The sequence below is a fragment of the Anopheles cruzii genome, chromosome X (genome assembly GCF_943734635.1).
Source record: "Anopheles cruzii chromosome X, idAnoCruzAS_RS32_06, whole genome shotgun sequence".
Lineage (NCBI taxonomy): Eukaryota > Metazoa > Arthropoda > Insecta > Diptera > Culicidae > Anopheles > Anopheles cruzii.
The window spans coordinates 3,620,835-3,635,800 of NC_069143.1; the positions used below are offsets into that span (position 1 = coordinate 3,620,835).

The window sequence follows — 14,966 nt, forward strand, 5'->3', positions numbered from 1 at the left end:
CTCCGAAATCCTCACAATTTGAGCCCGCTCTGTACCTATGCTGAAGATGAAGAACCAGATTAAAACGGAACGAGAAAGCAGGCCTCTTCCAACAACGAAATCTTTACCGCTTGAGCAACGCGTCCGAAAGATAGTCCTTGCCACATTTTCGCTTGCCGCTTATTAGCAGCACGATCCGAGGAGTATCCACCGCTAGGCTCATCAGGTGTTCAGGGGCTGGTAGTGTAGTTAGTGATGTGTTTCTGGACTTCTTCAGCTTCAGCTGAAAATATCCCTTCCCATTGGCTCAAAGCACGGCTGAGTTGTCGTAAATTTGACAGGTCTGCATTATGTGCGACAGTGACTGTATACAATAGGAGGCAGAATAGGCTCGAAAAACTGTTTTCAGTTAATTTCCTATGTTTTATTTCATCAACTACATAGAATTGGTTAGATGTTGATGTTATGATTGTTTGGATTTTGTTGTGCCCATAGTATCCATGATGAATGGAAGCTTGCTAGCCTAAGTCACTATTGCGTGAAAAACGGTAAATATTCATTCATGTGTTCAGTTTACTATTACTAACTCATTGATGGGAATTTGAAACGGAAATTACTAAGCCTAGAACATTGGAATTTCACAGCGTCTCCTGGTAAATTAATTCAAAACATCCTCGCTCAGAACGGTGATAAAAATGCAACATAACCAAAATTAACGAAGAATTCAAATAGTATTGTGTTTGTTTTGACAACCGCCGAACGAAATTGGTTCATGTCTTAGCCAACCTTGGCTCCTGGCTTTGTTTTGGGCACTTATCTGGTACGTGTTTTGCTAGAATATGATTGAACGGGTTTGAGAAGAGAGTATGCTGAAAGAATTTTTACCGGATAAGTGATTTACCGAGCATCGCACCTTTCTTAGAATTTTGTCATCGATTGAATCATTGGAATATGTTTGATTTTATTAACTAGTATCATGTCACGAATCTTTGCGCCAATTCCTAGAAAAACATCTTAAACTGCCATGTCCTTCATCTAGCACTAAAAATCGTTACGTGGTCTGCAGGACATAATCTCTCTCTCTCGAACAAATTATTGCCTAGTTGGTGAATAGTGTATCAATCAATAGGTCAGTCAGCCGGTTCTGATAAACACTCGGTAATAAATATTTCTAGCATCTTATCAAAACACCTCGTCGATGCTGTTTCAATGATAGATATGTAAGGTGCGACTGTTAAATTTATATTTCTAACTATTAAGAGGAGCTCTTGTATCACACCTTTTATCTTTCCACATAAAGAGAGGAATAATGTACCTCTTCGGATACCAAGGATGGCTGCCATTTATGGTTCTCTCTTTCCGAATGCGACGTATGCGCAGACTTTCGTACTGTTTGGACGCATGCTCGCGTTTTAATAATCGTACCGCCATTTGATACAATAAGATTAATTTACAGTGCTCAAGTGTCCTGATTTTCACCTGAGGAGTCCAGTCTATAAGCATATCTGCAAAAATTGGTTGACCAGCGCTAAAGGCGACAATCCGTGTGTTTAAGCGTTAGCGTAACATCTGCAAAACACAGTGAAAAATTATACTCAGTACATGGGTGATGTACAATACGCCACGACGGTTCGTAGACCATAGTATTTCGTAGACGTGAGACGCTGGGTAGAAACTATGTTGTCAAAAGATGTTCCGATGTTGTTTATGGATAATAATTTTGATAACTTTAGTCATCAATATGTTTTCCAACCAATAAAAACTGGCACAATAATAGTTATGCATCGCTGCTGGTACAGCAACACTAGAACGCAAGTTGCGATGTAAAACTACAAATTTCAAAAGAACCACCAAATGTTTCAGTTTTGCAAAATATCAAACATGAATTCCAAGAAATATATTTTTCCAAATTTAGTCTCTCGTTTAGTCTCTTTCTATGCGCACGAACAGTTGTAACTTTGTGCTACACAATTTCTTGTAAACAAAACATTGAATCGTATATCAATATTGAAAGCGTTAAGGTAAACTTTCTTTTCGACATCAAGCATCTACGAATTTGCTGTACAAGTACGCAACGTACTTCAGCGACTCCACGAGGCGATGTGGACACCACGACCATTGGGCTCCCCCTTCTCGGTAGAAGCCCGCTCGGAAATAGCCTGTAGTAATCTAGGTAAGTAGATGTCGAGTTACCCTTGAATTCCAGGTTGACCGATGTTCACGTTCTGCGGTAAGGCGGTTCATGCGGCGTCTGCGCACACCTGTTGCAAACGCCTGGGCAGCTTGTCCTCATTTCATGTCGGATTTCGGCAGCGGCAAAAGCTTCTGTGGGCTCCATCGATTTGTAAAAACTCATCCTTCCAAGCATTCTGGAAGTACCCTCTGCAACATAGCGTACTGTCCGCGAACAAAAAGCAGTCGCTAACGCGGCAAACCCAAAACTCACCAAAAAGCAACCTAGCCGTATTTTATTTGAATATTCGTTCAATAATGCATATAAATTATTTTCCCTGAACCTAACGGTCATTTCAGACCACCAGTTTTTATCATTTGAACGAATGAACAATTTTCGAATAGTTTCGAATATTGGAAACGCAAGAAAACGCTTGATGCAAGTGGTCCAATGCAAGCGTTCCAATGCTTCGATGTTCCATCGCCGGTAGCGTTTTGCTATAATTCATCTTTACTGCTTGTCAAGAAGCTAACGTTTTGCCTTCGATACCAATTTATCTTCTACACTTTTTTGAACTGCTATGATTTCCCCTCAATTTTAGTACAACTATGATAGAGATCCTCAACTGAAGAAGCGCAGAATGGCTATCTTGTTCAGTTTTTGACGGTTCCAATATTTGCTATTTACTAAATATTCCTCTGATATTCAATAAGTGTTCCTCCACTTCATAGGCAACTGCGTCATTATACCACAAACAAAAAAATGTCGATGACCAGCTCTTTTTGAAAGGGAAATATTGAGAAGAAAATTCTGCAAAAACTAAGCTCCACTTCTATGCATATTTAGGTTGAAACGAACCGAATATCAAATGTGACGGGTCGTCGATCTGGTTTAACTGACATTTTGAAAACATATGAAGAAATTCGAGAAAATGAGAACCCAGAATTTTTTAAAAATTGTGCACTTTCTACATTCCTCAAAGGATTTATTCATACACAAAAAGTACAACAATTTTTGTTTTACTTTAAGCCAACAAATTTTTAGACCCGCAAACTGTTGCAATGGTAATTTGAATTGACAATGAATTTAGAACAAACCGGTGTTCTCTACCTTTTTCGAAGAACTCGGATGAAGAAATTTTATCTTGTCAAACTTATTGTTTTCGATGCCACGAACAATTCTTGTTTGTTCTTGTTTGTTCTTGTTTTGCATCATATAGAAAATTTTCGCGGCACCTGGAATAACAAAGCTTTTATTTACGACCGGCAACGATACGAAACTCATTTACCACCGGCAATGGTGGATTGTGTGTGCACTCTGGATTTCATCAGGCAGAAAACATTTGATAACAGGCTGTTATTGAAGAAAGGTAATCAATGTGTTAGATCGGATCGGTAAATCGGACCCATTTTGGCAGGAGTTTTAGTTTTGACGAGGGTCTTTCTGAAAATGGGAAGTAGAAGAAGTAGTTAATCGAAAAGTGAGCAACAGATAATCCAAAAACATACCAACGCTAACCGGAAAAGAAATATTGCAATGTTTGCAAGTCGACCGATAATACAAGAGCCAACATCCAATGGTAAAATCCTACGATTTCCAAAAGATGCTCTTTGATAATCTCTTAGTGTAAAGCCCCGTTATCTGATGTTTTCTCCCGCGGGGTTAGAAGGATGAAGGAAACCACTAATGGGAGTATTTTACTTTTCCGTAGGAAACCAAGGCTGTGTCGGCTGGAGACGAGCCGAAAATGGTAAACGTGCGGGATAGTCCGTGGGCACGCGTCCGTGTATCACAAGCGCAGCTTGCAACGGAGCATTCGAGTGGTACATTGCAAAAGCAGCAAGCCACTGGCAAAGCTATCGAGCTATCTGCGCTAAAAAACTCTGACTTCGATTTGCTAGAACGCATGAGAAAGAAACTATTACACGAACATAAACTAGACATGGATGAAACAAAAGAAGAGTATCAATCAGATCGAAATCAGCCAATTCCATCGAATTCGAATAACTCACTCCATCAGAAACACCACTGCCGCTGTGTGCCTCCAGCAGCGCTCCCAAGCGGGAGCGTCGGTTCTGGGGGTGGGAGCTGCAGCACTCGAGTAGAACGGATCAGAACGTCGGCCATTGATATACGGGAAAGTGTTCACGAAAAGAAGCGCGAGCTGGCCCTGCGCGGAACGGCTGCCCATCATTCTGCGCTTCAAAATGTTACCACAGGTTCAACACACAACAAGCGAAAGAATGTATTAGACGAACCAAAATTAACGATGGACGAAAAACAAGTAGAGAAGGATCAAACAGGACACGGTCGGGCATTTAAGTCAGGTGTGCGTCCGATGCTTCAGCAGCAGCAGCAGCAGCACTGCGGAAATCTACCAACAATATGCCCGTGTAACGGTGGTGCTATTTCGGGCAGCAGCCGGGGAGCACGGATCAGAACGTCGGCCATTGATGTACGGGAAAGTTTCCGCGAAAAACTGCGAGAAAGGGAACTAATGCGAATGCGTGAGAGAGACCGCGAACATCTGAGGCCGACGATGACGAACCAGCAACAACAGCGGCGTAGCTGTTTGCTTCCAACAGTGTATCCAAGCGTTAACGCCGATGCTGGTGGCGGTAGTAGCCGGGGAGCACGGATCAGAACGTCAGCCATTGATGTACGGGAAAGCTTCCGCGCAAAATTGCGAGAAAGGGAACTAATGCGGTTACGCGAGAAGGAGCGCGATATTCAGATGTTCAGTGCGGTATCTCTGCTAAGCCCGCGCCTACGCCCGACCATGTTGTCATTGCCATGCCGAAGCTCGGTAGTAACCAATCGAGAAACTCTTTCATCGATAGCTCGACATCGTGAAATCGTTCCGATGCGACATGAGCAATCTTCTTCCCAAGTGCCACATGGACGCCACCGTCATCGCCAGCAGCAACAGCAGAGTACCGGAAACGCGATCCGGTCGAGAGTGCTGGAGCAACGTAACTATGTTCGTAGGCCGTATATGAATTGAGAAAGCGATAGGCAGGCTGTGTTAGGTCGAGCATTCAAAAACGGAGGAGGAGGATGTCCCAACGGGATGATCTTATAAACAAGCATGCTGTGAATTGTACCTAAATGTCTAGTATTGGAGATGGTGGTCGCTAGCTGATGTGAGCGATTCTCAGTCAAACTTCCGCCCAGCATCGGCACCATCGGATACCGTCCACCTGAGCAGAATCCGTAGGAACTGGAATAAATGAAGGAGCGACGAAATTTGTCATAGTAACACGGAGGCGGAGACGGCGCCAAATCGGTGGCAAATCAGGGGCTCGATCTGAACCACATCAAATCAACGAGATCAGCGACGGCCTGGCTAGAGTACAAAAACAAGAAGAGGTAAGCGTTTCACTGGATTTATTTTAGACGGTTTACTGCTTTAAAACTAGTACTTCATGCTCGATGGAACCTGGAAACTCGAACCAAAAGTACGGCGAACTGTTTATTGGCAGTTTTTGGAGTTACACGTGTCACAGCAAACCAACCAACAATTAATAAACTTTCCACTATTTTCTCATCGTACAGGATGCTGAGATATTGGAGGACGTTAGGTTGCCGGTGGACATAATTCGGCATAATTCGGATAATCGGGGGACGAGCTTCTCTCTAAGTTTCCAGGCTGGTGGAATCAAAGCATCAGCTGATGCTGAAAGACGAGTTAAAGAAGGATAGGAAGGACCAGTTCCAGCCCAGATTGGTGTAACTTACATCCTATCGAATGGTGACGGTAATGAATTGTTGCGAAGGAAATATCGATGCCGACTGAAACGCGTCACCTCGTTGTCAGTCGGTGGAAAGGTTTTTTTTTTCTTAAATGTAATGCTGACTTTCGATTTTGAAACATGTAACTGAGTAGAATGCAACTCAAAACGAGTGAAGAAGGTTGAGAACATGATATCAACCTCAGGCGTTGAAAGGAATAACATGAAAACGGCATTGAAATGGCGCCAGAGATGCGAAAGAATTGAAGAATTGAAATTGCGCCATAGATGCGAAAGAATTTAACGGCCTGCATACTGGGTCTTTATGTTTGAAGTCTTTAAGTTGGATTTTGAATTTGAACTTTATTTGAAAATTGGAATATTTCATAATTGTTATGGGATATTAATTTGTGAAGCACAATTTCTCATTGAGGTCGTATCCTGAGAGCCTATCAATTGAAATGAGTGTGCAAAATGGTATTTAAAAGATAGGATGATAAACTCATCCGTCTTCAGAGATCTGTCAAATCACTTATTTGATAGACAATTGAGAACTTGATGTTATTATATAATTGTTTCTCAATAAAAACAACAAAAACACAACCAAATATGTTTTTTAATACGAATAAGTTACAGCGCAAATAACGGAGCAGCCGAAGAAATGGTTTTTGGGCCCCTAATGTTCCGAGGGACAATGGACAGGCCGTTACAACAGCGAACTCTTGCTGCAGCATATACGTCTCGCCAGGCTCCGGTGTGCAGGTCATGTCACAAGAACGACGGACGACGAACCATCCCGTAAAGTCTTCTTAGATCGTCCAGAGGGACAGATGCTGCGATGCTGCATCGATAGCGAGTGGTCGGTTTATCTAATTGGCGGACGAAGGCGTTCAGGGAAGCGCTGGAGGGAGTCTCTGCTGTACATCAGGACCGCTTCAAGTTCCTAGGTTTCTGTTTGTCATATAATTTGCGTTCAGCTTATCATACTTGGGGTTACATACATCAGTTTTGGCAAGTCATCGCTCAAGTCAGTTGATTACTAGCACAACCATGCCTACTGAAAGTCTGAGCAATGAAATCTGAGGGTCGCTGAAACCATTAAGTTGCAATTGGAGGACATAATCAAATGCACTTGCCATCAAATCAACATAGTATGCGCGCTGTCATATTGAGGAGTTTCAATTTTTATTTAGAGTTTGTTGCTGACAACCATCACGAACGGCAGCACCCAAACACGGAGGCAAAGTCAAACAATATATTGTGTCGCTGTGCTCGCTCTGACTAACGCCTTTTTCCGCAACATAACCATCGCACAAACACAAACACTCATCAACATAGCAGCACGCACTTTTAGTCACTGGTAAATACTGGGATGTGTCGACTGGGTACCGACCTATTTGTTTTTTGTCAAACATAGCTGAACGATGCCGGTTGCTGTCATAATTCGGATCCTCAATTTTATATTTACAGCGCAAATTTACATGAATCAAACTACACGTTGATCAATTCTTTCATCCGACCCTTCAGCAAGATATACAATATAATTCGAAAATTCTAGTTGTACATTTGAGCATATCCAAGCAGGTTTGATTTTACCGATGGTGCATCTCGTCCGATCCCGTACACCATACCAAGTGCAGTTGTGTTGGTGCTAAACGTTGCCGATCGAAAGTCAGTCAATTTTACTCTGCTCACGGCACTTCTCTTCCTATATAGCTTCTCTACGCACGACAGCAGGCAGCAGGTCTTCGTTCGGTAGCGAATGTAGCAGGGTTTACATTCTATTAGCAAACGTGTTACGGTGCGGACTGGCACTGTGTAGACATTTCAAGCAGGAGGGCAAGAAAAGTAAAAAAACAAGTACCAATTACATAGTTCGTGTGATGTTGTTTTAGTTTGTTTATTCCTGTGTCGATTGTGCGTGCGCTGTCGTCTGGTTCTAATACAGCTCTGCCCGTTCTAATAATAATAAATAAGCCCGTCTGGTGATTTGCGTTCTGCAGTATTAGGGTTTTCTAGCATTCTAGGCGTTCCCTGGCTGCTATTGCTGCTAGCATTATCATTCTAATCTGTCCGTGTGGCCGTCTGTTAGTTTGTTTTTAACTTTTTTCTGCCCAGTTGGCGAAAGCGGTGCTCTCGGAGCTCCGCAGCAAATTGAACGCAATACGCCGACGGCACACCTTGTCTTCATCGGCCAGACCGAGAGAAAACATTTATTGCGAGTGTATCATCGCTAGTGATTGAGCGAGAAGACAAAAACAGTGAGCGCCAAGCGAAACGACAACAGAGAGTTGCTGTTGCGGAAAGACAGAGAAACAAACGCTAAAGAAGGGTACGCGAAGCGTAGAAGTAAATTGTGAAGAAACCTAGAAAAAAATAACACAACGAATCACAGATTTCTTTTCGCGTAAAACTCTAAACCGAGGCTTCATATCAGGGTATTCGCACGTTTACACTCTGTTTTCATCGAAACGTTTCGCAAACGCTCCGATGACAGCAACCTTCATTACACAGTGTTCGTCCTGAGAAAGTGCATCGCTTAACAACAGTGAACCTCCCGTTTGGAAGGCGCCTGGTATTGTCTCCCAAAACAGCTTGTGAAATTGTGGACGGCATCGTAGGAAGCCAAAACTAAAATACACCTCATCTGACTCATCGCCGGATCCAGCAATCAACATTAAACCACGTGTGCAGTACAATTCAGTACGGAATATAAAATTAAAAGTAATTCGTCGTAATAATAGTAATTCGTTAACCGGTCAGCCGCTACCAGTCTGCACCGCTACTCTAGCGTGAAACACAAAGATGGCGGGGGAAACTGTTGCATCTGGCTCTGCTGAACACCTGGACGTTGCCGCTGACGACAGCTCAGACCCTGGACTGTTGTATGGTATTTTTCATGAGATCATCAGCAGCCCATTGAATTTGGCACTGGTCGGTGTCATCACTTTCCTGCTGTATAAGATCATGAAGAGCCGCCAACAGCCGACTGCTCTGCCTGAACCGGAACCGGAGCTACCGCGTTTGCGGCGCGATTTCACAGTCGCCGAGCTGAAGAAGTACGATGGAACGCAACCGGACGGTCGGCTACTGGTCGCTGTAAATGGCACCGTTTATGACGTAACGAAAGGCAAACGCTTCTACGGACCAGGTATGACGCTCATATACTATTTATCATGACTTCTTATCAGTTGGCATACATTTCTCCCGATCCAGTGTCCAGTATGGAAAGCTAGTAACCCGAAATAACCTTTTCCTTTAGCTTCGAAACTACATCTGCTTTGGATTGTAAAGCTCAAACAGGATCTGAGCTAATTTGATCGTTTTCCATCTGGTAAACATCTCTCACATTCCTATGTTTATCCACCAAGCTAATTTTCCTATTAGCCTGGACATTACATAATTTTCTTTGAAGACACAAAAGTACCATTTCGAATACGCTTTGAATCATAGGTACTGTTTTCGAGTATTGCACCGTAAATTTCTGGTCGATACCTACTGTTTTGCCTAGACGAGTAGTAGGATTTTAAACAATGTCAAAACCTCGGTATATTTTATAGATGTAGAAACTCTCTTGTAGGGTCCATTCTTTATCTCTGCCCAGAAAGTAAATTAGGTCCAATTAAATTTTGGAAAGGCCTAGATTGCGCGTAGCTGGCAGTTGTGTTGCACCAATTCGTGTTTGCTTGTATGTGTATGTGCATTTATCTAGCCTGCCCTCGCTATGTAACATGATTTCTGACGCTGCTTTTAATGAGAGAGAAATCGTGTCTATTAAGATGCTGGAAGGAAGGCTGAATGTAGAAAGCATAGCGCTTTTGGTATGGCGTGCTTCGAAAAGTGCGAAATAGAATGACCGACCGATGCGTCCGAACGAAGCGTCCGAACGAACCAAAGGAGGCATTTGAAATTGTCCATTCTATACTACAAATTATGTACGATTTATCATTGGCCAGAATCAGCCCACACCTTACAGTGTACCACGTACTTTAGTCCCTGGTTGTCGCAAGAAATGTTCTTCTTGACTTAGCGGTCTTTGGGCACCTCCTTATCGTCTTTTCCTTCGTTTGTTATAGTTGCAATTAATGAAGCAACAATAATCAATTAGTGCAATGGGTACATCTCATCAGCTAGTAGTCATGGAATAAATTCAAGGTGTGGCAAACAATATGGAATTGAACCGTACATGTGCTGTACATCATATCAATGAAAATTCTCAAAAATAACGACCATCGTTTAAGGCAGGTCGACCAAGTGATAAGGCAGAATGAATCAGCACAATTTGTGCTCGATCGCACCATGAAATAACTAGTGCTTATCACGCCTCTGCTGTGCGTTCCACTATTAGAGTCAGATTCTCAGCTCTTGGTATATAGCAGTGTCTTTACAAAGAGAATAATTTAGCTATCACTAGGTGATGGCCATAGATAACATTCAAAACATCCTCGAGATATTAGGTCCCAATGTCAGGCGCAGTGCAGTTTCAACATGATATTTAACATTCCGTGCGCAGACTGGCGGCAGGGGCCCCGTGCCCTGGCTAACCGACTGCGAACATTTTATGCACCATCATCTTTGGACATCGGGGTGATAACGAAACTTTTTTTAAATTGACCCTACTGTTGCGTGCGTTGTCTCCTCATACTTAACTATGAGCTTCGCTTCTTGGGCCTTTTCGGGTTTCGTTGTGTCGTGCGGAGTGATAGATAGAAGGTGTTATTTTCGCCACTCCACCCCTCCGAACACCGGAGGTGGCGAGGGTCAAGTTCAAAGGAACGGACAAAGTGCGCCAACACACGCTTACAGACAGCCAGCCGCTACAAGCGCTCTACGTGTGAGTAACGATATGCACGAATGCGCAATTGTGCAATACGACGATAAGGAGCCGGCTGCACGAATAAGGCCATCTATTTTGGTTTCGTTATATTGGTTTTCTAATTCGAGTGTTGTCATTGGACGCATTTTAATCATTGTTCCTATTGATTTTAATCATTGTTCCTTCATTTGTTTCCATTTCACTCTTTCCGAAACCAGGGGCCCGCTATTCAGCATTTGGTGGTCGAGATGCTTCCCGCGGGCTGGCGACATTCCAAGTAACTGGCTCAAACGAAGACGAATACGACGATCTTAGTGATTTAAACGCCAGCGAGATGGAAGCCGTGCGTGAGTGGGATGTACAATTTCGAGGTAAGCAGTGTTCCTGCACCTGCCTGCATGCAGAACGAACGAAGATTGTCGATAGGTCGATAGCATAGCTCTAATAATCACAACTCACTCTCATCGCATCGTATGCTTTGTTACAGAGAAGTACATTGTCGTCGGGCGCCTGCTAAAACCGGGTGAACAGCCGACCAACTACTCGGACGAAGATGAAGATGCCACGGCAGATGGGTCGGAAAAGAAAAAGCGTGCTGCTGCTGCTGCCGCCGCCGCTAAAACCCTCGGTGCGGATACTCCCGCTGCTGACACTTCCGCTGCTGCCACTTCCGTCACTGACACAACCAGCTCTGACCCTGTCGTGGTTGCTAAAGCGGCTCCAACAGTGTCTACGAGTGACACAGCTAATAAGATTTCTGTGGACGATACCACCAGCTCTCCAGTAGACACGGCCACGGCATCCACCGATGCGGATAAGCCAAAATCTGAGTGACGCTTCTTGCCTGCTCCACAGCAGCATTTGCAACAGCTATCAGAATTCCCGATTCCAGATATGTTAGCTACGCACACGAACACAATCAACCAAAACCAACAGCGACATCCGCACGATCCAGGACCACAGCTGTCCACAGACAGGACACCGCCAACACAAAATATCTTCACGAATGCCGTGCTACAGCACAACCAACCTCAACAACTTCATCATCATAATTTGCATCATCATCCTCAGCAGCAGCAGCATATAGTTAGCAGTACAACCGGCGATGAAGTGGTGGAGTTGTTCAACAAAGTTTTTGCGGGTGATGTAGTGGAAACCCCAGACCCGTGCTCCTTGACCCCAACTATCACAACCGCAGGTACAGATCTCGAAGGATCTAGTTTCAGCCGACGAGCGAAGACTGGGCAACGCGATGAAGCTGGTGGGTCGATTGAAAATTTTGGAAGCGAACCTGATGACAACGTGACGGTTGACACAGGGTTGCGTTACGATCAGCATAGTCTTTGCGATATGTTTGGTTATTGAAAATGACCTATCATGTTCATGGTCGGTCGGAATGCTAGAAACCAGCTGTTTTAAGCTGTTACCGATGATCGGAACGTAGGACAGCGCAAAACAGGAGTGACTAACCTTTATGCCTGCCGTTTCTGCCGTTGTACTAATGTTTTTTTTTATTCCTTCGTACAATACGGGCAGGGTTAATTGGTTAATGGCGAGCCACAATGGTCTTGTTTTTATATTGTAGATAACTATTTGGCTTTCGAGATACAGCTTTTGGCCATTGTTAGTATGCGTCCATCTGTTTATCGTGCGTTTCTCGCCCATTTTAGACATTCATTTTTTAAGAAGTTAGCTGGATTGATTTCTTTTTTTTTATTTGTCCTAGTAGTATGGTCTGGCAATAAGTAGTATAGCTGTTCTATCTATTTTATCCATTTATACACCCATAAAAGTAGTCGATGCCTCGGTGACTTTGCGTAATGTACTTTTTCTGTAATGATAAATATTTTTGAAGTAGCAGGATGAAAGGTAAAGAAAGCAAATACAAGAGATGGGTCACCAGAATACGGTACGAACATCTGATCATAGGAAATATAGCTTATTTACAAGCGGTTTCACTTGTTAGTCATCTTGCCATCTTTTTAGTCAAACTTGTTTAAAAAAAGTAACATTATGACGCTGAAATTTGTTGAATCACCTATCGGTTTGCTACCGAACTTTTACTATGTACCCGATACTAAAGCCAAATTTATTGTTTTGTTTAATTGCTAGCTCTACGATGTACTAGCTGTACTACTTATTGACCGACCTATTTGCAATAACATCGTAATATTGTGTTCTATCTTGCAATACCGATTTATACAAGCTTTAGGTATTATCGTTCGTGTAGCTTCTTGACGGCGTAGCTGCTGGAACGGCTACGGCTCGTATTTAAACGACGAAAGGAAGTCTCATTTGGAGCAAAACAAAAGAGAAACTTAATGTTTTAGGTGCAATTACCGCTAAAGGTGGTAAACGGGATCGACTGCTCTATAGAGAGACAAATCAATAACCGACCCGGGACACCCACATTGTTAAAAAGCAATTAAGGACACATACAGCACAACGCAACCTCACTCAGTGTGTCGTGCATATGCCGTCATTTTGCGAAGTCTCAGTTATTTTTATACACAGCTGATAAAGACAGCCATCGCCATGCAGTTGTGTTCGTGATGGCAAAGACTATTGCAGATGTCGTTTGATTGCATTTTAACGAGGGTGGTGTCTCCGGTCGGTCATCGACTTGTCCCTGTATAGAGTGGTTGCTCTCGTTCACCATTTTTACAATATCAGTAGAAGATAAAGGGCATCATCATGTGCAATTTGCAAGAGTCGTTAAAGTGTTTGTTTTGCTTTCTTTCCCGCTTGTTTTTTTATGTTAGTAGAAGTTAGCAGGTGCTCTACTAAATTATTGGAAAGCTATACGAATGGAACCATACAATGCAATGCAATCACCCACTGGATGAAGGATTATGATTTTTATGTAAATCGTTAGTCGAGATTTTCCCAAAGGTCTAAAAATATAGGACCACTTCTGCACTTCTTTTTCGGTACGCCTGAAATACGAAATTCCTCGACTGTGTTGGTTCTCTTGACTGCGACGTTTCGTTTTATTCATGGAACAACAGTTATACTAGCATACTACTTACAACAACTTACACAACGGTAGGAAGTGGCAGGGTTAAAAGAGGAAGTAAACAATAATCTAACAACCTAATGTGGAACAAACTGTGTCTTGGTATTTCTAAGCTGAACGCGCTTTTATGATGCACAGTTTTCTAGATAACAAAGGAGTAAGGCAAAATTGTGGTGTCGTAGAAAACAGAAAATAGGCCGGATATTTTTTTTAAATTTTGGCTTGCTATCATTCATAAGGCTTGTGCAGTTTTTTGCCAGCAGCAATTTCTTTAAAAGAGACTAATTTTGCAATTTGTGCCAGCAGCTTTTTCCACTTCACTATACACACATAACTATCATGGCATATGACGCACGATGCAACGAAAAAATGCTATGGGAAATTTCTTTTGAAGCTTCTTTTCTTGATCTGCGGTCCAGTAACAATTCGAACTTAGTATCGTGTTTTTTTTTCATACAAAAAATATATCCGGCTCACAAGAGCAAGTTACAGCAGTCTTGATAGCACGCTTGGATATTTTGTCTTCCAACTGCACCCAAATATTGGTCTCTACACCAACAATCGGAAGAAATGATTTTATTATATTGTAATTATCACCTGGTAGCTAACTTGCAGGTAACGTTTGCTGCAAGACCCATATTTGATGCACTTGTTTGTGTCTTTATCGCGTTTTGCAAATGTTTCGTTTCTACGAATGCCTTCAGAAAAATTTTGAACTATCCGTTACCGGACTGATCGCTATATATCGCGCGAACGGATATCGCGTGATATCCGTTGACCGGACGCAAAGCAGAGACTTCATATGAAAGAGCCTGGCTTCGGGTCTGTCTGTACTATCACCGTATTATTTTCGTGTATATTCTATTCTGTAACCATTGATGTACTTCGTCTGTTAACATGGTGTTACGTTATAACGTATTTATGAAACTATTCAAGTTTGTAGCAACGAGGGAAAAATGAAATATCTCGTAGAAGAGGGGGTTGACGATATGTTGTGCAGGAAAACTGTGAAGAAAACTGGTTTTTTTACTCTTAACAGAACGGATTGGGCCGTATTTATAAGAAAAATGGTAAAAAAAGGATACGCATACTTTGTTGTTTTTTGCTCCGCGTCTAATGTTTACTTTCACACGAATGCATCCGCAAGCAAATATCTTCACAAAGCGAGATAGAGTGAGAGGCCAACAGAACTAGAAATGAGCAGAATGGACAGTAGAGGGAAACAAAGAAAGCATACAAAAAAGTTAAACA

At 42.7% G+C, this 14,966-nt stretch overlaps 3 protein-coding genes across 6 annotated transcripts in view; 2 read left to right on the top strand and 1 right to left on the bottom strand.

Annotated features, from left to right (window-relative positions):
- LOC128268149 (phosphomevalonate kinase) overlaps nucleotides 1-289 on the bottom strand; it is a 1,111-nt gene extending 822 nt beyond the window's left edge. Inside the window, exon 1 of the mRNA XM_053005176.1 lies at nucleotides 108-289. Coding sequence (XP_052861136.1) covers nucleotides 108-202 — 95 coding nt within the window. The 5' untranslated portion in view covers nucleotides 203-289. The remainder of the gene's footprint in view (nucleotides 1-107) is intronic.
- A 3,088-nt stretch (nucleotides 290-3,377) lies between these two features.
- Nucleotides 3,378-5,908, top strand: LOC128269053 (uncharacterized). Its single transcript, XM_053006403.1, has 3 exons — nucleotides 3,378-3,521; nucleotides 3,864-5,521; nucleotides 5,708-5,908. Exon 2 carries the CDS (start codon nucleotides 3,900-3,902, stop codon nucleotides 5,154-5,156), a length of 1,257 nt encoding a protein of 418 aa, XP_052862363.1. The 5' UTR covers nucleotides 3,378-3,521; nucleotides 3,864-3,899; the 3' UTR covers nucleotides 5,157-5,521; nucleotides 5,708-5,908.
- A 1,686-nt stretch (nucleotides 5,909-7,594) lies between these two features.
- On the top strand, nucleotides 7,595-14,817 carry LOC128272903 (membrane-associated progesterone receptor component 1-like). 4 transcript variants are annotated; one of them, XM_053010813.1, is made up of 4 exons: nucleotides 7,595-7,731; nucleotides 8,552-9,034; nucleotides 10,918-11,070; nucleotides 11,187-14,817. In XM_053010813.1, exons 2-4 carry the CDS (start codon nucleotides 8,689-8,691, stop codon nucleotides 11,531-11,533), a joined length of 846 nt encoding a protein of 281 aa, XP_052866773.1. In that variant the 5' UTR covers nucleotides 7,595-7,731; nucleotides 8,552-8,688; the 3' UTR covers nucleotides 11,534-14,817. The 4 variants fall into 4 exon arrangements, with proteins under 4 accessions (XP_052866773.1, XP_052866758.1, XP_052866750.1 ...); XM_053010798.1 differs by having other exon boundaries at nucleotides 7,615-7,731; nucleotides 8,398-9,034; XM_053010790.1 differs by having other exon boundaries at nucleotides 7,647-7,731; nucleotides 8,381-9,034.
- The last annotated feature ends 149 nt before the right edge of the window (nucleotides 14,818-14,966 follow it).